The sequence below is a fragment of the Marmota flaviventris genome, chromosome 16 (genome assembly GCF_047511675.1).
Source record: "Marmota flaviventris isolate mMarFla1 chromosome 16, mMarFla1.hap1, whole genome shotgun sequence".
NCBI classification, from domain to species: domain Eukaryota; kingdom Metazoa; phylum Chordata; class Mammalia; order Rodentia; family Sciuridae; genus Marmota; species Marmota flaviventris.
The window spans coordinates 78,305,698-78,331,467 of record NC_092513.1 but is presented as its reverse complement, the minus strand read 5'-3'; the positions used below and the strand labels follow the sequence as shown (position 1 = coordinate 78,331,467).

Genomic DNA, 25,770 nt, shown 5'->3' with positions numbered 1-25,770 from the left:
AAAATACCTGAGATTAATTAGAAAAGGAAGAGGTTTATTATGGCCCACAATTTTAGAATTCCAGCCAGTGATCAATAGCCCCATTCTTTGGGCCTTTGGAGAAGCGGTTTGCATGGCAGAACAAACCACTCACCTCATGAGCCAAGAAACAAGAGGAAGAGGAAGAGACTTGGATCCCCTCCAGTGGTGGGGAAGTCCTTCTCTCCAGGCCCCATCTCCTAAAGGTCCACATATCTCCCATCAGTGCTCCCCTGGGCCCCAGGCCATTAACTCGGTGCTCCCCCCTCTCTTTGCATTTATTATCCTGACAGTAGCACTGAACTTACTCTGAGGGTCATAGCAGAGCCATTAGCAAAAGAGGCTTTTATTTGTATTAAATGCTGAGCAGTCCCTTTTGTATAATATGCTGTGATTTTTATAATATATACTGTTAACCTTCTTTATCTGCAGTCCTCGTCTATGGATTCAGCTTTCAGGTCCGCACTTGGAATCTGCAGTTCTTCTGTTCAGAGGCAACGGCATTACAAAGGAACAGAAGTTCCTGAGGATTTTCCCAGGCAGAGACGCCATCTGGGAGGCACACTGACAGTGTCTCAGTGTCTCAGTGTCTCAGGGGTCTGGCCAGTGTCCTTGTGCTTCCAGTTGGCTAAGGAGTTTCACATGAAAGAAAAATGATGTGGGATTTTCTGTAGAAAATTTCTGTGAAAGGCCTCTGTTCAGTCCCTGTGGGGATTCTGAGGTGTGACATGTCTTTGTGGGTCTCTCAAAATCTGTGTAAAGTCTGTATGAGGTCTCTGTGAGGATACTCCATGAGGTCAATGTGTTTGTGTGAGATGTCTATGTACTGTCTCTGGGTGGTCTCTGTGATAAGTTCCGGTGGAGGACATCTTTGTGGATGTTTCCCCAAGGTCTGGAACTCTGTGGAAGGTCTCCGTGAGAGATCACTGCATGAGGACCATGTGGCAGTGAAAGGTTGTTGTGTGAATTCTCTGTGTTAGGTCTCTTGGTACAGATATCTGTCAGAGGTCCCTCTGGGGAGGTCTGTGTCAGGGGTTCTGTGAGATCTCTGTGTGAGGGCCCTGAACATGGTGCTATATCTGAGGGAGGTCCTTTGTTTCTGTGTCTGCTGTGTTGGAGGTTCTATGGTGGTCTCTGTGCCATCTTTAAGTTGGGTCTGTGAAGGGCTATGTGCCAGGGGGTCTTACTTGTGTCTGACTGAGGATTCTGTGACATGTCTGTGTGGGGGTCTCTGGGATGTCTCCTGGTTGTTGGAATTACTGCCCCTCATGGATGACAAAGCTGACAGAAGCAGAGGGCAATAGGACTTCTTCCCTCATGCCTCTGGCTGTCCATCAGTGTCGCTGTCTGTGGCATTATCCCCTCAGGATCCCTGAGGTCCACGTCCAGCTCCGCTGCCCAGAGAACCTACCTCTCTGGACTCTGAGAGGGCCCAGCAGGGCCAGATTCAAGGTCCTGACTCTGTTCTAGCTCATTCTGTGCCTGGGTCTGTTCTTGATGGTAGGCCCACCCTGGGGTCTGCTATGATCAAAAAAGGCACAGGACCTGGCTCAGAGTTGGCCTATAGTGTTGGGGACCACAAATCAAGTCAAGATGGTGCCTGGCAGTTTGCCAGGAGGAGTGGTTTGTGAGGCCACGCCACCGAGTCATTAAGATGATGGGGATTTCTTATTGGCTGACTGCTGTATCTAGATGATGTTAATTGAGACAAGCTGTGTGTAATCAGTAAGGTATATATACCCCTGCTGTTCCGCAGTAAGGCGGCTCCTGCTACCTTGGGTGCCCGCTACCTTGAGTTCCCACTCAGTTCCCGCTAAGTTTCTCAGCAATAAAGCAGTTCCCGCTTCAACCTTCAAGTTGCTTGTCACCTCCCGGTTATTTTGCCCAGCCGGACTGCGGCACTATAGGGCCTGTTTTTGCACTTGGGAGGGACTGCCTGGCTTTACATATGGAATATCTTTAGACATTAGAGGAGGTTCATGCCTGTGTCATCTGCCTTGGTGGCACTTTGTGGTATAGGCCTCTCCATCAGGGAACAAAAATGCCAGAGGGCGTTGGAGTGGTGCTGCTGCCTTCCCCAGGTGGGCCACAGCATCCAACACTCTGCAGACATGCCTTTTCCTCTCCCCTGTGGGGTCTACCTCTTTCCCGTGTAGACAGGCCCTGGGAAGAAGCTTGTATTGGAAGCAGAGTGCTACCCCCAGACCCAGCTTACCCCTACCTTTTAGACAGTCACTGCCCTAATATGACAAGTTTTGACCAAACCACCTCTTCTTCTTTAGTCTGGACAACAAGTCCTGGAAGCCTAGAGAATCTTGCGTCGTGACCCCAAGCTACCCCTTTGACCTTTTAGGTCCCCACCTTTCCACTGCAGAAGAAGTGCTAGGGCCATGTGTATGTCTAAAAGTCCCTAAACTGGGAGTCACAGCTAGAGTTCCCTACTCTTGACTACTCCAGTTGATAACTCATCCCTTCTGTAATTAGAGAGGCAGAGACATGAGGCCCTATTCAGTATGATGCCAGGAAACGAATCTTCTCTACCAAAAGGTTTGCTTCCTCTCTTGCCTGTGTCATTGTTCAAGAGGCTTCTCCAGGTTTGTGGTCTGTGTGGGGCCAGGATGAGTCCATAATGTCTCCTCCCTGAGGTCGGCACCATCCACCATGGCTGTGCCGTCCACCACATCTGTGGGAGGCCATCCTCGCACGTGATTTGAGTCACCTCCCTGGTTGGATGAGAGACGCTTGGGCACTCTTTTGTCCAGAGCTTTCCCCACCCTTCTCAGGGCTAGTCCGTGTGGAGGCGTGTCTGGCCACTACCCCAAAGACCCAGTCATCTCCCCTGACCTTGGGACACTGCCCCCCTTAATCTTCATTGGATGGGATTTTCCCCAGAATTTTTTGTTCCCCATTAAAAGTCCACTCCCAGGCATGTTCTCTCTCTCTCTCTCTCTCTCTCTCTCTCTCTCTCTCTCTCGCTAGCCTCTTCAGTAAACCTTGCTACCATAATAGGTGGCTGGAGGCTGGAGCTAGGAGGAGCCATCCTGGAGCCTGTTTAAAGGTAATTAGAGTCTGTCTCTTTAATTCAAAACTCCCTAGAGGTTTCTGACGTTTCGAACCTTCATTCATGAAGCCAGTGCTGGTTGCGGGCTAAACACATCATCTGTGGTATCCCCATGTTACTCTGCCTCTTTATTTGGCTCCATTTTAATTCACATCCCATTTTCTGTCCTCTGTGCCCCGCTGTCAGATGGTTAGTGCATGCATATTTGTGTCGGCTATAAGGCAGATTGAGAGGTGGCGAGCTGCAAGTGAAACAGCCCTGAGCAGCCAACTTACAGTTCCCACCCAGACACACACCAATCTACAATTTTTATTCTGGACACTGCTCTAGAAAGTGAGGAAGACAGGGCAAAAGCAGGTGACATGGCTACAGCATGAACCTTAAGCTAAAAGGAGCTGGCAAGGCCCATCTCCATGTTAGGCTCCATAAGGCAGGGATTCTCAGGACAGGTGTCCTCTGATCCCGCCAAGGTATCCACTAGGCAGGACTCTCCAGCCACCTCTGAACTCAGGGCCTGGATACTACCCCCTCCCCAACTTTATTGAACATGGGAACCTACTAGGTTCCATGGTAAACCTGTACCCCAATCTCTACAGCCACACAAATTTCAGAATAGAGAAAAGGCTCTGTTAGACTTTAGGGTGGGGTCATTGTGGGGTTGCCCCATCTTGACGAGTCCCAAAGGCATTCTGTTTTTTCTGTAATGATCAAGTCATGAATTCCTAGGGTATATGAGGGGATCTGACATAAGGGTGGGTACTCAATGCCACTGTCACCTTCCTGCATGTCCAGTCTCTTCTAGAATCCAGTCTAATAAAGAGCACACATGACCTCCCCTTCCCTGTGACCAAGCAAAACACAGACAAAAGGCTCTCTGGTTTAAGAAAACAGTGTTATTAAGCCATCATCACCTCATTAGAAATAAGCCATTATCAAACAAAGGCTGGGCTCACATGAGGACAGTTTCTCTCAGTGTGGTCTGAATTGTGGGAAAAACTTCTTCCCAGCAGGACAGGAGTGGGAAGCATGTTGATGCTGATGAGACAGCAAATGTCTCTGAAGAGCACAGTGCCTTGGACAGTGGACACTGTGGCCCGAGATACCTGCCACCCTGGACCTCTGCTGGCAGGGGCTGGGCAGAGGTGCAGACTTCTTAAGCAGCAAGGCCGGATTGTTGTCCGGGTTTCTGATCCACCTGTTCAGAGGATGGCTGACCCTGAGGCTGGCCTGGTGACCATGAGCCATAGCTCCCATCCCTCTTCTTTGTTCCAGGGAGGAGGAACAGCTAGAATAATGGGATTGTCTACCCATAGAGGCCTGCTGTTCCTCTTTAAGTGTGTTTTTCTTTGAGGCCGAATGTTCATCATGAAACATCATTTTCTGTTCTATGATCCATCCAAAAGTAATCATGAGTGCCTGGGCTTCTGACACTGCATTGTCTATAAGCACTTGGCTTGTGACTGACCCTTGGCTTTGGGTAGTCGTTGATGGGATCATGATTTGGAGTAGAGAGTTTGCCTGCTCTTTGGCTTTACTGGGGAAGATATTTTGCAGAAAGTTCTTTATTCTGTCTCCAAAGTTTCTCTTTGAAGGAGCCTGGGAGGACTTGTCCCCCACAGTGTCCCCTACCTCCTTAACTGGGACAGAGGGGCCCATTTCCGCAGCACAGGAGGGCCTCCCTTCTGAAAGCCTTTCTCCCTGTGTTCCTGACCTGGGCCTCACGCTGTCCGCCCTCTTGGCAGTTGGCCTAAACGTATTTCTCCTGCTCTTCCCTGGATCCTGGAGCTCAGGGATCTTGGGTCCCTGCAGGTCCTGGATGCTGTCTTCACTGAGTCCACACTGAGAAGTTGATGCACTCCTACTGGACATGCTTAGAGTGTTGGACTGTCTCTCCTGGGAAGCTAGGATGTCTGCAGCCAGGAGCACCTCAGGGGCACAGTCCTGATGAAACTTGTCAGTGGCAAAGTCTTGCAGGATGACACCTGTAGCCAGTTCTTGAGGCTGGTTCTTTGGCTCAGTCTGTGCTTTCAGGCATGAGTATTCTTGGCCCTGGGAAATAGAACTTATAGAAGGGGGGGGTCCTTCACTGGTCCCCTGAGATTCTAAACTCCCTAGGGAATTAATATGAACATTAGGGAAGTTTGAAGTCTTCCTGGTTTCCTTGGTGATTCCCCATTGAGAAGACTCCTCCTCATCATCCTCCAGCTCTCTGACTTCTTCAGTCTTTAAAAGTTGGGGTCCTACCTGAAGTGATGACATGCTGTGGCATGAGCCTTGTGAGCTCATACTTCCAGTCCCCAGGGATTCCTGTCTGCCCATTTCTAGGCTTGGACTTGGTTCCAGACTGTCTCTTGCAGATCCCAGGACAGTACCATTGTGCCAGGTTCTGCCCACGAGAATGTAAGTGTGGGGCTGAGAGGGCAGGCTGCTTTCATGTGCAGTTGAAGGAGCATCTGGGAGCCCACCGTTGTCACCAGATGGAATTCTGCTCAGGGACTCAAAAGAGGGGCCAGAGAGAGGACTCCTCTGGGTGGGAACTGGAGTTTGTGCTACCTCCTTCAGTCCTGGACCTTTCTGAGTGGGTTTTCCCCGGACCTTGGCATCATGGGCAATGGGGTTAGCCCTGGAGTCATAGGAGGCTGAAGAGGGAAGGGCAGGCTGTGGAGGTGGTGAAGCCTCAGAGTTCCTCACCTTCAAGATATTAATATGCTTGGGGACCCTGAGGGGTAGGCCCCACCTGTGCCTCACTCTTAGACTTGTAACATGTGCCTCCAGTTCCTGCCGAATGCTAGCATCAAGGAGGGAGAGCACCTGGGAGGTGTTCCTGAAGGCTTCCCCACCTTTTAAGGTTGGTCCACCCCAAGTTTCCTTCTGGGTGTTTGAACTTCCAGGTAGGACAGAGACATGGTATGTGCCAAGCCTGGAATGCCGAACACCCACGGGAATCGTGCCCTCCTGTATTATCCCTGGCCTCTCAGAACCAGCCCTCTGTACAGCAGGGCTCCTGTTGTCTGGAATCACTGAGTTCCATGAAGACTCACAACTGTCCTTTGCCTGACCTGCCTTTGGGATGTTATCCCAGGACTCCGTCAGATTCAGAAATGGGTCCATATTGGGTGGTAGTCCATACTGATGTAGCATGAACCTCTTCTGAAGGTGTTGATCCAGTTTCTCTTGAAGATCAAGGCTCGGGAAATCCCCTGGGGGCTTGTTGATGGGCTTGTGGTCACAGGAGGCCCTGTTCTCTGAAGTGAGATGGCTAAAGATGTTCTGAGACTTTTGGAACAAATGAGGTAAAGCTTCTCCAATTTCTAGTTGTTTCCTCAAGTGTTCATATTTAAGGTGTTGAAGGGAAGGGGAAAGTAACTGGGTCCCCTCTTGGCTTGTGGGGCATGGAAATCCACAGGCAGTATTCAGAGGAAGATGGCATGGCAGGCTTGGGAGAGATGATGGGAGATGGTCCTGATGGTGGATCTGAGCCAGCGGTGGGGACTGGGACCAGGACAAGGTTGGAGTCCCAGGCTGGAGTTGGACAAGTGGGTGGAGCAACTGGGAGGCAAAGAGTGGCCCAGGTGCCGCCTGTACCTGCCCTGGAATGTAATTAGGTACTTCATTGAATGCAATGGAGGAAAAGTCTGCTGAGGGCTCAGACATGCTGACAGTAGCCACCAGGGACTCGCTGTGCAGAATGGGGAAGCCCCAAAAGAACTGGCTCCATTTCTGCTGTAAATGGTCGCTCAGAATCTCAGTGTAAAAGAGCTGCTGAGGAACAGAAAGCTTCTCTGGCTTGCCTTTTGTGTTCCAGAAGGGTTGTGGGATGGTGGTGTCCTGTTCCCTGCCCAGTGACTTTATGGTCATTCCTAGATTATTCAGGGAGTTGTCTAATTCACCCTTTGTCTTCAGATTACAAATTTTCATTTCTGCTCTCTTGCTGATCAGTATCTCCAGCAGTTTCTGGACACCAGGGTTAATGAAAGATTTCCCCTCAGCCTCTACCTGCGAGAGTGGGCCGTTTGCCCAGAGTGAGTCCTCTGGTGGGTGGGGAGCATGATCTCTCTTGGATTCACTGTGAGGGGAGTGGGAGAAGCCACAGACTCTGGCAGCCATCTGCCACCAGGAGAGGGATGAGATGGGACAGGTGGAGAGAACATGGCCTGAGACTGCTGGGACAGGAGGTGGCTGTGGGACAGGTGATGGCAATGGCACATGAGATGGCAGTCGTACAAGAGAAGGCGATTGGCCAGGAGTTGGCAATGGACCAGGAGATGGCATTGGCAGAGATGGAGGGTGGGCCATGGGATCAGGAGGACGAGATGGGGGAGAGGAAAGTCCACGTGGCTGAGGTGAACGTCCTTCTAGAGGAATCACAGACTCTGGAGACTGAGAGGCACTCAGGGATGAGTGAGACTCAACAGTATCTGAGGAAGTCATTAGGTCTGCTGAGGGAGCAGAGGCCAGGAGCAGAGGACGCTTGCTCAAAGGAGTCAGGGAAGCCAAAGGGAGGAAGGCAGTGGCCAAGGCGTCCTCCTCGGGCAGTGTGCATGACTGGTGGGCTCCAGCTGACCCTGGTTTGCACATCTCATCTGGGTCATCTCCTTTTAAAAGGAGGTGAAAGCTGTTGTCATCATGGCACTTCCCTAGGTGGCTACAAGAGATAGGAGGCCCAGGCTGCAGCCAGGAGCAGATGAGGCCAGGAGGTAGGGCAAGTGGCCAGGGGTGCGCACCTGTAGCCCAGGGCCCCTCACTGCCCCACACCCTGAGTGTCCAAAGCCTTGCTCTCCCATACCCCAGAGCTTTAGGCAGATCTGCCCCACGGAGGCTGCCCCTCCCCCATGAGAGCTTTGTGTGGCTGGATCTTATCACAGGCAGCAGGTGGAAGGGCACAGGGACTAGTGGGAAGGCCTCACCTTTGTAGAAGTGAAAGCAGGTCTTCAGTCTCTTCCCCTTTCTTCCAGCAGTCACTATAACCTGAAAATGGAGGCTGGGTCATTGTGGAGAAGGGAATGTCCATGTGGGGCAGACTGGGAGAGTAGACTCTGGAGGGCCAGCGCCAGTGTTCAAGGCCACAAGACAGGTGACAGGGATAGCAAGGCACATGCAGGGGCAGCACTTTGTCATTTCTTTCCACCTCCACCAACCCCCATTATACTCCCTATGGGGAGAAAGAGTCAGTCTTAAGGGCATGAGACCTTGTTCACACTTTGACCAGGAAGTCCCAGTACCATATCCAGATGAAGTGTGTGTGTTGGGGGTGGACAAGTGGCAGTCATTGTAGATAATATATCTGTCCCATTGGGAAGATGTCCCAAAAGGAAAGGAAATCAAATGATCTTTCCTTCTCCTCCTCCCATGTCCCCTCTACAACTTGTTGCTAAGGTAACTGCCCTGGAATTGCTCCTCCCTGCAGGGAGCTGTAGGAGTTGTTGATTGATGCCTCCTGGGCTGCTGCCTTCCTGCCTGGATCACTCCACCATGGGGCCCACCTCTGGGTCATGTATGCAGAATGGGAGAGGAGAGGCAAGATAAGGGGAGAAGGAGGACATGAGGGCAGAGGAATTCTAAAATATAAAAGGGTCTGGGCACCCCCACTTATTTATATATGCAGGTCTGGGACCCCTCTTCTGCAGAGGAATATAAATAAAACTCGCTTTCTATGCTTGCCTTGGTGTTTCTCGGGTGTTCAGTCTTCACCCCTAGGAAAACAACTCAGCCTTTATGGATCCTCCTCACTGGCAGGATCTCAGACAGCAAGGCTCCAGTCGTGCCCACACCACCCCGGCCCACCACAGCTTCATTCTGGGCACAGAACCTGAGAAGTGTCATTGGTATGATTTCTTTCTCAGGACCCTTCCTCTCAGGTTTCTGCAAGTTATATCATCTTGGACATGGCTCTGGTCTCTTGGGGATAGTAGATAGAAAGTCACCTCTGGGGTGGAAGGGCAGGGCCTTACCTTTCAGAATGCCACTCTTCTTCCTCTGTTCCTTTTTTACCTTCAGATGCTGACCAACAGGAAAAAAAAAAAAAAAAGAGGCTGGTGTCCAGTTCTCCCTCTGCTGTACTAGACCAGCTACAGACATTCCATGTTTCTGAACAACATCACTTTCTACAGCTAGTGGAGACCCTTTTATTCAGAGAACATTTGTTTTTTTTTTTTGGGGGGGGGGGGAGAAAAATTTTATTTTTTAATTTCATGTTTCAAATTCATATCGTACAATAAGTACTACATAAATTTTGCCTTTAGTATATTCAATATTTGACTTGAGCAATAGTTCATCTAAATTCATTTAGTGTAATATAACTTAGCCTGTTTTAACATCAAAGATGCAAAATTAGAAAGTAGGGCATTATCAGGACTTTTTAATTGGCCCATGTACTTTTCTAACTTGCTATTAGGCTGTCATATTTAGCATTTTCCCTTAAGATTGGTAAAAACATGCCTAAAGGGGTGTTATGCAAGAGATTACATCTTAAAAAAGTGGTCCCCTGGGTTGTACTTACTATGACAAAAAAACCACTCACTGGCACCAAATACAATTTAGATTTGTATCATTGGTTACAAGAACTGGTGAAAGCCAAAATGAATCTTTGGGTTTATAGACTGGAGGGTAGAGGAATCCTGTACTGCATTTTACATCTCCTAAAAGTAGGAAATCTTTTAGCAGCTTAGACTTTTTTAGTTATAATACAAAACTTAATTATATTAGGATTTACTTTGTAATATAGTTTACAACCAAATCAATTATGACACATACACTGGCACTTTAGCATGAGGGCAAACTTTAAAAACAATTCTGTACCTTTAAAATTAGGCCATAGTATAAAAAAACAGTCCATGGTCTTTCTACATTCAGCAAATTCATACTAAAATATTCTATTTTTGTAGGCCAAGAAGACTTTACATATGCTACAAGTTTATTACATGTATTTACATGGCTCTTCTCCCCTAGGTACTTTGAACTTTCACATTATACAACTCCCCACTTTAAGCTTTGCAGGGATATGAGGCCAGATCACTGTCAGAATAGCTTTGCAGTTCTGTAATACAAAAAAAAAAAAAAGTATTTTTTGAAAGCTATCAAGTGCTCAATACTTTTTCTGTAAAAAATGGTTTGGGTGCATTTATTGGCAGATACCTATCCATTGCAATTTAAGAAACAGGGCACCTTATACTGCATACTGTGCCTCATTCTAATAAACCCTAAGTGCCCTTTACACATTGATCACTGCAATTTAGTAAAATGCAACTATTAAAAATTCACATTCTTTCTTGGCAGTGCATTATGTTGTTGGCCTGTTACTAGTTTGGCTTTCTGGGACATTAAACTTTCAAATGTCCACCTAGTTTTCAATCCTTGTCTCAGCTAGATGCTTAATCTGATTCACTACCAGAGAACATTTTTAAAGTAGCAGAACTTCATTTGTTTCCTTTGGAAAACAAAAGGGGATTTTCTATATGAACTACCCCATGCATGTCCTTAGTCACTGATCCTTGGCTCAGGAACAGACTCATTTCCACAGGCTCTTCTCAGCTGTTTAGCAGGGTTGTGCTCCCTGAGGCCAGAGGGGACTCCAGCAGGTGATGGAGGCCCTCAGGGCTCAGCACAGCCCTCACACCTCAGCCCAATACAGAGGAAAGGCCTGCTCCAGAGATACACACCAGAAGAAGATGACTGAATGAGCAGTGCTCAAGGCCTGTCCTCCTCCAGAGGTTCCCAGCTCCCTCAGGATCCAGACCTCAGCCACTGAGTCACTGTGTGTGCTTCACTCTGGGACCTGCAGCTCCCCCCATGGATGGTCTGAGAGCTTCAGATTGGAGAAGCCCTAGTGCACACTCTCTCCCTGCCCTGCCCTTCCTGTCTCAGAGTGGTGCTCTGTTCTGTCCTAATGTTGTTTTTTTTTTTTTTTTTTTTTTTTAACTGTCTCTATTTCTTTTGGAAAAATGGAAAGAAGAGGAGACAAAAGAGAATCTGTTTTTTGTTGGGTATGGCCTGAGGGTTTCTTACCTTCGTGAGTTTTCCCTTTTTCCTTGGTGGTGGGAAGGATGGATTACCCTGGAGGCAGGGCAATAAGAGGAGAAAGAGCCCCAGTCCACACACAAAGGCAAGGATCATATCCATTGTCGAGGTGGTGAAGCTGGGGTTCAGCCATGTGTCACTAACGCTGTTCAGAGGAAAGAGAAATTTCTCCATCTTCTGAATCGCACTGTTCTGTTTGGACAAATGAGTCCTGAGAGTTCACTTCAGCAATGAGGAGTCCTACCCTGACCTTTGTCATACAGGGCTGTGCCCTCTCATCACAAAGGGATCCTGACAGCAGGGGAGGGGCAAGAAGACCACACCCCTGCCCACCCTCCAGCCCAGCATGTTCCCTACTCTTCTAGGCTGTCTAGATCCTTCCTTCTAGTTCCACCTGCTCACCCTACCACAGGAGACCTTAGTCCATGTCCTGTTGTTTCTGCCTACCATGTAGACATGACCTGCTTTTTTGTATATCTGTTTAGCTCCATTGATATGACACTTTTGGAAAACTGGATCATTCCTGTAATTGTTATTTCACAGGGATTGTTACTCTCAGGTTCCCCCTCTCTGCAGTTCCAGCTTCCCACATTGTAGTTCCTTGCCTTGCATCAACTCAGACACAGAACTGACATGTCTTCTGTATGTATTTTTGTGAATTTTGAATAAAATTTCTTCATCATTTTTTTCTAGTTAATTTTATTATCTTCAGTTAGAGGGTCTTGAACAACAACAAATAACTAAATTAAAATATACCATTATTAAGAATTCAGAAGAACAGTATAGAAAGTTTTTTAAAAATTCAGAGAATTTTTTGGGTATTTCTAGTATGTTTGATTCCAAAATCAATGAATGTTCAATGGCAGAAGATATTTTTGAGAATTTCTATACAAACACAGACATGGACACACAGAGGCACACACACACACACACACACAGAGATGCAACCCCAAGTATTCATGTGTGATATGCATACCAAATATGCATCCTGTGATGTGCATAGCAATGGATTTTTTTTTTTACAAAGAGGAAACATTGAATCCAGAGGTCTGTGTTTTATAACAAATTTGCTAAGTTTCCAGCCCTTATTTTACAAGGAGTGTTTCTTCCCCCTTCTCCCTCCTTTCTCCCTGAGTCTCGCCTCCCACATGTGTCAGTAGCCGTGGTGATGGGGACTTCCAGATCAGGCAGCCCCACTTGCTGGAAGGATCTCTGCTCCATGCTGCTGTGTCCCCTCTGCTCCTTTACTGTACACAGGTTGGCTGTACTGATGTGGGTCTGTTTCTGGGTCATATTTGCTAAGACTTCATTGTTATGTTTTCTTATCTTCTTTTAGGACTTAGTCTGTAGATTTCTTCTAATCTTTGTCTGATTTTGTTATTACATTAGAGCTGGTTTGATACAGTGAGTTAGAAGGTAGCTCCTTTGCTTTAATCTTCTGGAAGAGATCTTAGAGAATTGATATAATTTCTCTCTTAAATGTTTGTTAGGATTCACCAGGAACCTATCTTGAACTGGTGGCTTGGCCTTATTGGTTCTGTATCTTTGATAAGTTACAGTTCTGTTCAGATTGATCATTTCTTTTTGTGTTAAATCTAGCATATTTGTCTTGCAAGAAATCAAAAAGTACATTTCCTGTAGTTTCTTGAGTTTAAGAACATGGAGTTGTTTGTGGTGTTCCTTTACTGTCTTTCTAATGTCCATGGGATCTGTATGGATACCACCCTTGTAACTTCCAATCTTCCTCATTTTTATCTTCTATTTTCTTTGATATATTGTCTAAAGGCTCATTGATTATCATGATTTTAATTGACAAATAATCACACACACACACACACACACATATATAGGGCCTAATGGGCCTAATGTAATGTTAGGATACACTATGTCAGGTCAACTACTATATCCTACCCATTGCTTCCCAGACTTATTTCTTTATGTGAGAAAATTTAAACTACATTTTAGCAACTTTGAAATATTAACTATAGTCCCTATGTTAATCAGCTTTTTGTCCCTGTGAATGAAATACTTGGCAAGAATAACTTAGAGCAAGAAAAGTTTACTTTGGGTTCTGCCATCTCCATCCCTGGGTGCAGGGTGAGGTAGAACATCATGGTGGAAGGGCATGGCAGAGGAAACTGCTCAGCCCATGGCAGACAAGAAGCAGAGAGAACCAGGTGTGGTGGTGTGTGCCTGTAATCCCAGGGGCTCCAGAGGCTGAGTCAGGAGGGCAGGAGGATTGCAAGTTCAAAGCCAGCCTCAGCAACTTAGCAGGGACCTAAGCAACTTAGTGAGACCCTGTGTCAAAATAAAAACATAAAAGGGCTGAGGATGTAGCTCAGTGGTTAGGTGCCCCAGATTTAATCTCTGGTCTAAATGAATAAATACATAAATAAGCACAGAAAGATAGGGGGGCGCAAAGAGAGAAGCCTGGGGCCCTACATACTGTTTCTTAATGTTACATTGTGCACTCAAAAGGCACCTTCTGTGACCTAGTTTCTCCAGCCACACCCATCTGTCTGCAGTTAGCACTCAGTGGTCCATTCAGATTAATTCATCTAAAGGAGTAGTCCACCTATAAGTTTGCAGATCTCATAATCCAATATATTCACCTCTGAAATTTGTGCATTACCTAATACCTGTGCTTTTGGGGGGACATTCCTAGATCTAAACCAGGATAATCACCATTCTTTACTGGACTTTAGAAAATGACTTCCTCACCCTTTGATTTTCTGCTGTTTGAGTATAAAATGTGAATGTTTTTTTGTTTGTTTAGTTTTGCTTTGTATTTCCCCTGCTTGGTGAGGGAAGGTATTCCTGGCCGTATGATTATATCTCAGTCTTTTAGTGAGTGTGGGCTCTTGAAAGGAGCTGCATCGGTTTCCTCATTTTCCCCCCTCTCATGGGACAAGATATGTCTGGAGGCAGCTGTGGTTGGATGTTTTCCTCTCTCATATGGAAGAGCAGTGGGCGCTGGTGTTGAGTGTGTCTCTTCTTCCAGGTGTGGGGCTAGAGCAGGCTTGAGTATGGTAGTTCCTTTATCTTGGGTCATTTAGGGTCTGAGGAAATCTCAGTAGGCTTTTCTTTTGTAAAATAGTTTCTCCTAAGGTTGAAACTTCTCAAGAAGGACAGAATGCTCTGGTGCCCTGTGAGATCCTGGTTGAGATCCTGGAGGTAAAACTCAACTGGTGGTAAAACTCACCCTGAGTGACTGGGTCAGCTTTTTCACAGTGAGTTCAATTCTTGTTCAGGTTTTCCTAGTCCAGTATTGCTTCCCAAAGAAGATTCTGCTCGTGGGTTTCCACTCTAAGAACTTATGAGCCTCTGAATGTGCCTTTCTGTTTCACTAATTTTGGGGGATAGGGGTTGGTCCTGGGTTCCAGTTTCTTTGATGAATCTAAGACTTGTTGATTTTTCAGTTTGTTTACCTTTTTATATGTTATGAGGACAGGGTGGATTTTTGTTGTTATTGTTGTTGTTTTATTTTTGTACTGGGGCACTCAAACACTGAGCCATATCTCAGCCTTATTTTTGTATTTTATTTAGAGACAGGGTCTCACAGAGTTGCTTAGTCCCTCACCATTGCTGAGGCTGGCTTTGAACTCACAATCCTCCTGTCTCAACCTCCAGAGCCGCTGGCAATACAGGCATGCACCACCAAGCCCAGCCAGAGTGGTGATTTCTAAGGTTGTTAAATGATGAACAAGAAAGAGGTTCCCCCTAACCTGATTTGTGCATTGTTTATTCCATTTTCCAATGTGACCCTGATCCTCTTAGGTGTATCTGGCCCATATGAGGGGGTTGTAGTAGACTGCTATGCTGATGATCCCCAGTGAACCACATCTCTCAGTAAATACTCAAACCTTTTGTGGTTTCTTGTTGCAGTGACTTCAGGCTTGGCCATATGACTTGCTTTGGTGAATGGTCTTTGAGTTACTGTAGGAGAGGCTAGGAAAGAGCTTAAACATGAGGCGTGTCTCTTAAAACTGCTGTTGTCTGTGGAAGCTCATTCTGACCCCATGGAGAATAGATGGTTCTCGGGTCAAGCTACCCTTGAAAGTCATAATCATTTTAAAATATAGAATTTTAATCCCAAAAAAGTTGTCTCTGCTGTTAATACCAAGAAAGAAGAAAATCTTAATCCAAGTAAATTTTTTAAACAAATCATGCACATAAGAAGGAAGTTTTTAGGGCTGGGGATATGGCTCAAGCGGTAACGCGCTCACCTGACATACACGGGGCACCGGGTTCAATCCTCAGCACCACATAAAATAAAATAAAGATGTTGTGTCCACCGAAAACTGAAAAATAAATTTTAAAAAATTCTCTCTCTTCTCTCTCTTTTTAAAAGAAGGAAATTTTTAATCTTACTGCAGTCAAAATATGTTTAATGTCAGGAGTCATCCCTATAGTTTATAATAGAGAAGATACATGCCTCTATTATAAATAAGCAAGGAAGCATCACATTATAAGTTGTCATAAGTAAGAAGTAGTCAAACAGGGTAAATAGAAAATGGTAGAATGGACCTTCCCTGACGTGGGTGCTGAGGAAACAGACCCCCCAGAGACAACACGGGAGTGGGCCCAGGCATGCGCAGTGCTGTAGTGGGAGCAGAGAGCAGAGCAGAGCAGGTAAGGTGATGATGGACCACGCCCAGGGAACCTGGGAGGAGGTTTCTGTCAGGAAGGGAGCACATGAGCCTCCCACCGGGAGGCTAGAAACAGGACAGACAGGAGGCCACTGCGTCCTCCTGGGGCCAGGGAGCCTTTCTCACAGTCCCGCACTCACAGAACTGCTTTGTGAGCATTTTCCTATCCTGGGAAGCACTGCCCAAAGCGCAGGTTCACACCACACAGTGCTTCCATCAGAATCATAAATTCTGTTCTGTTCATTCGGCCTTGACAGTGGACTTTTAAAATTATTTATGTATGAGAAAGCTTTGAGCCTAGAAGGGATTAATGGGGGTATGTGTGTTTCCTTCTTCAGCATTTCTGGATTAAAAGTGGTGGGGGAGTCCTTCTCTCCAGCATTTCACCTACAACTGGAAGAGAGCACTGGGTCTCGAGAGAAAGATGTGAAACTACTTCAGGAAATCGTAAATCAGGTCAGTTTTCACTTACTCAAGTGAACCTCCCCACCTCTTCCACCCTCACTTCTAGCAGTTTTTTATGTCATTTTTCAGAAAGATCTCCTTGCCCCAAGAAACAGGGTATAGCAGAAGCTGCTGGTCACCACACTCAGCATGTGGATAGTCCCCAGCTGACTCTGCTGGGTCATAGTGTGCCTCTAGGGACAGGCCACAGGCCCTCACTCCCATTGGGTCAGTTCAGCTCCCACTGAAGTTGGGCATTCAGGCCACATTTTATTTAAATACACTCAACTTATCCCCTGAATAATTAGCTTTGCAGGAAGCTCTCACAGGCTGGCAGACATTCTGGTTGGGAGGCATTATATGCAATTCCCAAACATTCTGGGACAGCTACGGACACGGGGCAAACACCCCACCCCCAACACACACACACACACACACCTCTGCACCTCACCTTTCTGGTAGCTGGAAGACAGCCCATCATTGTCATCCTGAAATCATAATTCTTCCCTAATCAGAAAGGAAGAAGGAAGTCCTCTGTAATATTTCTAATTTGGGAGATGCATTTAAATTTATTTCCTGAAAATCATTTTTCTTCTGATTACGACTTAGACATTGAGAGTAAGCAACCACTTAGGAAAGCTGCAGTACTGCCTCCTGAGCCCTCCTCCTCACTGTCCTCTGAGCTGTCCTCCTCCTCTGTAAGACCCATCCCTTGGTCCTGCAGCACTGTGAGCATGTGCCCCTGGGCAACACTGGCTATCAGTTTTACCTTTAAGAATGAAAATGGGCTTCACTCCACTTCTTGGCCCTGTTGACAGTTCTTTTCAGAGGCTCCTGCCCTAAGATGGTACCACCAGGCATCTTGTGTTGCTAATGATGGTTGCCTTCTGACCTCTGTGTTTTCCAGGCCAGCCCCCCATACCAGTCCTCTGTCCATGTGGCGTCTCAGGCAGGTGTTTTTTAGTCACAGTGACTGGTCAGTATGCAGCCCAGGTGTGAAGGCCACCTCTGGCTGCACAGAGTATCTCAGCTGCCTCCGTCCTGTAATGTTTGAACTGTGTCCATGGAGGACTGCATGCAGTATATAGCCTTTTAGGATCAGTTGACAAAACCCAGAATCTGAGACTCCTAATTAAGGAAACGTGTCAGAGTGTGAAGGATTGGGCTGGAGTGACTAATGGTTGAGGAAATGTCACCTGTGTTCCCTCAGGCACTGTTAAATATGTACAGATGCAAAAGTGAGTTTGTGATTAGAGTTCTTAGACAAAAGCAAGACCAAAACAAATTTATGAATTCACTACAAACGACATGGTAAGCCTGGACAGTTAAAATGTATTACATTACCTTCATGTGTCAGGTGAGTCGGGGTTTTCAGCAGAGCCACCCTCAGTGGTGTCTGAGGCTGATGGCGATGGAGCAGCCCCTTGTAAGCTGCATGTGACTGTGCTGAATCCTGTGGGAGGACTCTTTTTTCTCCTTCATTCAGTCTCCTCTTGAACTAGCTCAGGACAGTGGTCTACACACATTTGCGTGGGCGGGGATGCTGGCAGTTAGATGCCAGTGTATCTGCTTCATACTAAATCCTCTCTGTTCTTTTTGTTTGTTTGTTTGTTTGTTTGTTTTATTTTTTAGGTTTTTTGTTGTTGTTGTTGTTTGTTTTTTTTCAGGTGGACACAATATCTTTTATTTTATTTCTATGTGGTGCTGAGAATCAAACCCAGTGCCTCACGCATGCTTGGCAAGCGCGCTACCACTGAGCCACATCTCCAGCCCCTCTGTTCTTTTTTTCATTAGATAGCAATAGTTAAACTGCTTTCTTCCCGAGAGGGACCAGGCACTCATGTACCTGAAATGACCAAACTATGCTTCCATAGACCATCCTCATAACAAAACGAGAAGGTGAAATTCTCTGGAAGCTCACAGACCCCAGACGTCTCTCTGTGGACTCCTGTTGGATGCTGGGTCTCTCAGGACACCATCTTGGGAGCAGAGTGAGGAGAGAGCATCCTGGGACAGGGAACAAAGTACTATCTGGAAACTTCATTTATACTAAGAAAACAGAAAGTGCTTATAGCTTCTTCACATAATCACAATCCCCATCTGAAAAATCCTCACAATCTTTGTCCCACCCCCCTTTTCTTTTCATATTTGAAGAGAGAAAAGAACTGTGATACAGTGACTCTCATTACAATTTGTAGAACCGAGAAGAACTCTTGCCGAGTTTATGTTGAGTGGCTCACCAGGACTCTGTTCACACACTGAGCTGTGCTTTATAGTGCCTTTTCCCCTGCCAGGACCAGAGTCAGCAGATGTTTCCAAGGGGCCTCATGCTTCCAAGTATACTTCCTGGCTCTGGAATCAGTGAGAGGCTGATTTTCCCACCCAGTCCTTGAGGCTCACAACATGATCCCTTTGGACTGATACAGCCAGGCATTGTTCTCTCCTTTATGTCACCCTCTTGCTCTGTTGATTTTATTTTTATGTGATTTTATATATATTTATATTTGTTTACACATGTAATTCACATAGTTCAGTGGTTTTTAATATATTCACAAGGTTCTACAACCATTCCTATCTTTAATCCTGAAATGTTTTCATCACCTATAATCTTGTTTCCAGTTTTTTATGTTTGCTTTATTTTAGTAGAGATTGTTTTAATTTAAAAGAAAAAAATGTTGACAGGTGACTAATACACACGAAAGATGTACAAGAAACTCAACACCAGACTTTCTGGTGGCACCTTGCCCAAATGGAACACATACAAATTATCGTTACTGCTCACAGATGAATTGAAGCAATTTCTCTCTGATTTGGCCTGCTAATGTTGTTCTTAAGTCCAGCTCTGGGTTGGCCCAGAAGGCTTTGCTCATACTACTTCCCTGTGTTTTAGCTCTGCTTTATCTGAAATGTCAGGCACCGTGGCTGAATAAATTCAAACCAAGTAAAAATAAAGTAAAATGCAGTCTCTTTGTGGCGCAGCCATTTCTCTGGATACTTAGGAGTCACATGGGCTCGTGGCGACTGTCCCAGACACTGCAGCATGAACATACCCATTATTGCAGAAAATTCTGTGGAGTGAGTGCTGCTCAAGATTATATTGTGGTATTTTAGTTTTGTCTGTTAGCAGTTATAACTGGAAGAGTAAATTAAAACTACTGTAGAGGTTTTCAGTGTACCTTCCTGTTTTAATTACCAGTGTCTGAAGTCCAGGCTGCTAATGTATTCCTTTTTCTTCCTTCAGTGCATGAACAGAAGTATTGCATTAACTCAGGCCCGCTACTTGGAGAAAGAAGAGAAGTGCCTCCCTCCTCCAAGGTTGGTTGATATTAAAATATGACCTCACTTTTTTTTCCTATTTAAACTCCACATGAAATATATGTTTTGAAAATTTTTGGAAGAGTATCACAGGATATGGAAGAATATCTGTCTATAAATACAATATGACACCAGTTTTTTCCTTAAACTAGAAGTTTTTGAATTTTAACTGAAAAGCACCTCAGGACTGAGTATCCTCTCAGTTAATTCAAATAAATGCCTGGGATCCCAGAAATGAACTGAGGCAAACAGGTTGTGATCAGCTGCCATCTACCACGTTCCAAGGGCAGCAATTTCTGTAGCAGCAGTTTCTGCCATGAGGAGCATCCTATAGGGAAGGGATATGTCTCAGCTACAGTTGTCCTGCTGCCCGTGCTGGCCAGAGTGCTGAGTGCTTCATCAGCAAACACTGAAGCAAAGGCGGAAGCATACAAACAGTTGAAGGAAGGTGAGAAAAGAGACTGACTACTATAGTCAGAGGAGGTGGACACCCAAACCATAGCCCTCTTCAGGAGGTCACAGAAGAAAGCAGGTGACCATTCTAAGCCAGGAGAACTGAGCACAGACTGTCCCCAGCTTCTAGTGGTTTGGCTGAACATTTGCAACTTCACACAGCATGAAGGTGTATCCACAGTTCTGTTTCACTTTCAGTATGATATTCAGTAAATTGTGTGAGATATTCTATACCTTTTTTAAAAAATAGGCTTGGTGTGGGTTGAATTTTCCAACTGTTGGCTAACATAAGTATTCAAAGCATATTTAAAGTGGCTAAGCTCAGTGAGGAGGTTCAGTAGGTTCGGTATATTGCTGTGTTGTCGGAGTACAATGGGTTTATCAGGATGTGATCCCATCAGAGTCAAGGAGCATTTGTGTGAGTTCCTCAAGCAGCTGCTGGGCATTGTGTCCTTGCTGCAGATAAGGAGGCATGATTACTCCAGGTTCAGTGTGGCTTGGAAACCTTTCAAGTATATCTTCAGGCCCCGAGGATAGCTGCAGAAGGGCCAGAGGTGTACAGGAGAAAACCTGAGGAGTTGGAATGTTCTGTACATGCGAAGCCACGCTGGGACTTGTGGAGATCATTTAGGCAGCAACTGAAAAGAAGTGCCATTAAGCTCTGATCTTGTTAATGTTGTGCGTATCCAAGTATGGAGTCTACTTGCTCATTAGTGAGAACACCAACACGGGGGACTAGAGTCATGCTTGTTTTGTGCCCTTGATGCTCCATACACAAACAGCACAGCTCAATAAGTAACTACACAGTGGATGAAGCAAGTGTTTTCAAAGGAAAGTGGAGGGTACAAAGGTGGTCTGCTAGTCTTGTCCCATGAAGTTCATATTTCCAGTGTTTTGTTGTTGTTTGTTTGTTTGTTTGTTTGTTTTTTGTATGGTTCTGGGGAATGGACCCAAGGCCTTGCACATGCTAGGCAAGCAAGCATTCTACCACTCAGCTATAAGCCCTGAGGTCATATTTCTTTAATTTCCTGAGAACTTGAAAATTTCTGCCTTGCCTGCAAGTATTATAAAGTGTCCACACTGTTTTGAATTATAAATACAAACAAACGATGCTAAAATTGATGTGAGAAGTGTTGAATTCCTGCTGTGTGCCTGAGTTGTCGTCGTCCTGCCACCAGCATGGAGTAGCAGATCATGGAGAGGACAGTTTTTCAGCCTCCATAGCAGGCCTCACAGCACGATCACTCTGCCCAGGAACACACCATGGTATAGGCTGGGAGGTAAAGCTTTTGCCAGTGGCCAGATAGTAAATTCGTTAGGCTTGCAGGCCATAGAGTGCCCTCACAGTCTCACCTCTGCTGTAGTAGTAGGGAAGCATCCAGAGACAATATGTGAATTATAAGCAAGTGAAGTTCCAGCAAAACTTGGTGGACCAAAAAGGTAGCAGCTAGATTTGGCTCTCTGGCCTCAGGTGGCTGGCCCACGGTGTAGACTTTGACTCAGTGATTTCTAATATCCTTTATTATTTCTCAGCATCAGGGTGGTGGTTACAGTCGAACAAACAGAGGAGGAACTGGAGAGAGCTGCATCCACCATCAAGGAGGTAGCCCAGACTGTCCTGCTCTAGGTGGAGTCCAGCACCCAGTGGCTCGCAGACAAAACAGACCTCTTGGTGGCCAGGGGGGACCTAAAGAGAACTCGAGGATATCTGACAGGAGTGCTTCCAAACAACTTGGATATGGACCAAATGTGTGACCTTGAGAAGAATGAATGCTTGTGATTTTTAAAGAGAAAACACATCTAAAGCCCAGGAACTGGTTTTCTAAGAGAAAGACTAATGATGATATGTAACTAGTATTTAAATTGTGCTATTTAGTGCTGTTTAAATGTTTTATTATACTAATATTTTATATTCTTCACTGTTGTTGTTGTCGTCGTCATATTTCTCGTCTCCCTTCTGTCCTATTGATTCTGTAAGCACTCCTAATAATATTTCATTGAAAAATGACTTGGCAACTTAATTAAAGCTGAGAGGAATACTTCATATGTGAACTTACTACTGAAGAGTTAATTCAACCATATCTTTTCTAGTCTTCATGTAAAGCTAAATGGTGGCTGATATACAAAGGAACACTTTTGGGATTATCATAAATTTCACTATAATATATTTGAATCCTAGAGTTTTATATATACTAGATATTGATGTTATACCATTTCTAATTTGAGTATCCCTAACCAGAGAATAATTATTTTGCTTCATAAGTGAGCAATAATTTAAATAAAACACTATTTTATTTTAATATAATTTACCTTTTAGTTTATTATGTGTTGATTCTAATCTTTAGGAAGAAGGTTGTTTTGTTGATCCCCAAATTCAGTTCATATTCTTGATATTTTAAACTATCTCAAGTGTTTTTTATGATACAGTGGGTTTGCCTAGGGACATAAAATGACAGGCTTTTTCTAAGGTAAGAAAAGTGAAAACTTTTTCTTTTCATCTGATGAATTTCAGATCTCTAAGAAAAATGTGAAAGCAGTAAAAATGAAATGGTAAGCTATACTTCAGCTGCTTTCTCTTTAGCAAATGAAGTTAAATGGTATAGAGGTTTCTGATATGTGCTACGGGATTAGCACATAGGCATTACACCATTATTCCTTCTTTTATTAAAAAATAAAGGAATAAAATTGTAAAAGATGATGTCATTTTTATAAGCTATGTTCATGTTAACAGATAATCTTCAACATCTTTTTAAAATGACACATATTTTTTAATGTTCAGTTTCTGTTTTGCTTGAGGTATTTCGTACATATGTGCCTTGTAATTGCTGCTGCTTTAAAGGAAACAGTACTGTCCAGGGGATGAATCTTGTTTTTTTAATGAAATAAATGCACATTCCTCCTAATCAGTCTATTTGCATATATAATGTATTCAAAAGAATAGTCTCAGTTTTACCTTTTTGCAAATTTAAAGCAGTGTTCTTTTTGCCTGTGGTTTTTTGTTTTGTTTCAGAAAATAATAATTTCTTATTCCCTTTCTTTAATACCCAACCAAAGAGTATACAGTATCTCAAATTTCCTAGTTTCTTGCAGACTTAAAGCATTGGCAACTAAGGACCACAAAAAATACCAGTGACATTATGACACTTTCTAAATCAAAATAGCATCTAGGTGTTTCATATTATTTACTAAATATGCATGGTGAAAGTTTCTGGGAAAGATGGTGGGACAGTGCACATTAATCAGCTTCAGTCTTTCAAGTGCACTACCCTGCAGAGCCACAGAGTGCTAACAGAGAACCAAAGGTAGGGTTTTCATAGTGAACTGTAGAGTGACCACAGTTCATTAATATTACCACAACAAATGTATAACTGATTGAGACAGTAAAATTTGTATCAAACTGAGGCAAAATGAGAATTCTGTATCAAACTGAAGCAAGTTACAAATTTCTTTGTAAAAGAGTGAGGTGACTCCAGAGTTCTCTGTCAGTGATCCTGCATTTCATAAGGCAGAGACTTGCCAGGTGCCTTGGCGCACACTGGTAATCCCAGCAGCTCGGCAGGGCTGAGGCAGGAGGATCGTGAGTTCAAAGCCATCCTCAGCAACTTAGTGAGGCCCTAAGAAACTCAGTGAGACTCTGTCTCTAAATAAAATACAAAATAGGGCTGGATATGGCTCAGGGGTCAAGTGCCCCTAAATTCAATCCCTGGTTAAAAAAAAAACAGGCTTGGTTGAACAGCACGGAAACCATTGGGAACCTGTTTCTACCCAATATAGTTGCCCACTAGGGAGGAGGAAACAGCACAACTGCTCCCTTCTCATCAGCTACGACTAGATTCTGACTCAGGAGAAGTAGGGCTTTGAGGAAATTTGGGACAAAAAATAGATAGCAATATTTCATCAAGTTCAGAACTCAACTAATGTACCATGTGTGTTTATTTTATGTTCCACTAAAAAGAAACCACTTTATGTAACATGCCACCAGTTGTGAGATATATTCAAAAATCAGATACTATCGATATAGCTCAGTAGTAGAGCACTTGCCTAATGCAAGGCCCTGTGTTCCATCAATCTTGATGCCACCAAAAACAAAAAAGCCATCTCCATTGTCACCAGGTATTAGATTTAGCAGACAGTTTCAAAACAACTATTATAGATAAGTTAAACAACTACAGGAAACCATATTAATAAATTTGAAGAAAAGCAATAAAAGTAACAATCTCAGCAAAAAAGAGATGAGTCAAATGGAAAATCAGGGGTTAAAAAGTAAAATAACTACTAAGAAAAACAAAATGGTAAGACATCAGGAAACTTGAAGATAGGTCATTAGTAAATAATCCATCTAAAGAAGAATGCATGGAGTTGGAAGAAACATGAATAGAGCATCTGAGACCTGTCAACCAGTTCCAGGCATGGGAAGGGCAGACAAGAAGAAATGACAGAGAAAGGGATAGACAATATTTTTGAAGAAATAATAACCAAAATCTTCCCAATTTTGAGTTTTTCTTTGTCTTTTGTCACTGGGGATTGAACCCAGGGGTGCTTACTCTGAGCAACATCCCCAGCCCTTTTTCTCATTTTGAGACAGGAGGTTGCTGAGGTTGGCCTCAAACTTGCAATCCTGTCTCAGCCTCCTGAGTCAGGTGTAAAATATACACCTGTAATCCCAGTGACTCAGGAGCCTGCAACAGAGGATTGCAAGTTTGAGTCTTTTAAATCAACCTATTCTTAAAAACTCAGCCAACAAACTAGAATAAATGCAAAAAAAAAAAAAAAGACTTATACCTAGACACATCATAGTCAAAATGTTGAAAGTTAAAGATGGAAAATCTTGAACCAGCAAGAGGAAAATGACTCATCACATATAAATGAACAACATAAGAAATTAATAGGGCAGTCATAACAGTAGACTGTCATAAAAATTACGTGACTGTAACTTCTCTTAAAATATCTTCACTCTATTGTGATGCTGATGTGCAGTGATAAATACTTCCATGATGAGATGAAGTCAGGTGAAGGTAGAGTTGCTACTACGTAAGAGCTGCCTGAATACAAGCACTGTGAAACTTGGTTACTGAGACGGCAACTAAGGGCAGCTAGAACACAATGCTGATAGATTAGACAAGGGGATGATTTACATCCCAGAGGGACAGCAGGATGGTGTGAGATTTCATCACACTATTCAGAACACACAATTTAAAACTTACAAATTGTTCCAACATTTTTTTGGAATTTTCCACTTAATGTCTTTCTAACTGTTGTGAGTTAGTGAGTTAATGCAGTTGTGAGTGTATGATGAAAGAAATACACGTGTTGCTTTAAAACTGACACACTGTGAGTTTGGGAGGTGATTTCATCATTATGCAAACATCATAAAGTGTACTACACAGTCCAAGATGGCTGTGATGTCACTAGGTGACATCATCTTGTGGGCCCACTGTCATATGAGTGGTCTGTTGTTGACCAAAATGTCATGCCTCAAGTGACTACATTCATAACATGTCAGTTTTCATTAACTGGTTAACCCATTCCACAGCCCTGAAAGGAAGCCATGTTCAGTTTTATAGTCTCGTCATTCAATCAGGATCATTTTAGAACTGAAAAGTCTATGGAATGATTTAAAAACCCATTTGGAGTTTGCAAAAGTAATTTCTGTCCCTATCGTGTTTGTAAGGGGGAACTACTACCCTGAAGGAATTTCTTCAGCCTGGAAGGAATTGACATCATCTGTAGGAAGAACAGAAATGGTAAATATGGAAGTAAATTTTTTTTCTGTAGTGCTGGGAATTGAAGCCAAGGACTTGTGCATGTTAGATA

General features: G+C 44.4%; 2 protein-coding genes across 3 annotated transcripts in view; one reads left to right on the top strand and one right to left on the bottom strand.

The window, feature by feature from the left end:
• Positions 1 to 22,859, top strand: part of Sptlc1 (serine palmitoyltransferase long chain base subunit 1) — a 75,062-nt gene extending 52,203 nt beyond the window's left edge. The window contains exons 13-15 of one of the 2 annotated variants that reach the window (XM_071602577.1): positions 16,083 to 16,200; positions 19,430 to 19,503; positions 21,522 to 22,859. In XM_071602577.1, the coding sequence (XP_071458678.1) occupies positions 16,083 to 16,200; positions 19,430 to 19,503; positions 21,522 to 21,711 (382 nt within the window). In that variant the 3' untranslated portion in view covers positions 21,712 to 22,859. Of the gene's footprint in view, positions 1 to 16,082; positions 16,201 to 19,429; positions 19,504 to 21,489 lie in introns of both variants that reach the window. The other variant, XM_071602576.1, reaches the window with a different exon arrangement.
• Positions 441 to 11,269, bottom strand: Spata31c2 (SPATA31 subfamily C member 2). The gene is made up of 5 exons (XM_071602830.1): positions 11,084 to 11,269; positions 8,810 to 8,875; positions 7,987 to 8,047; positions 4,183 to 7,674; positions 441 to 502 (listed from the first exon to the last, which is right to left on the bottom strand). The coding sequence occupies exons 1-5, from the start codon at positions 11,267 to 11,269 to the stop codon at positions 441 to 443; spliced, it is 3,867 nt and encodes a 1,288-aa protein (XP_071458931.1).
• Positions 22,860 to 25,770: the final 2,911 nt, after the last annotated feature.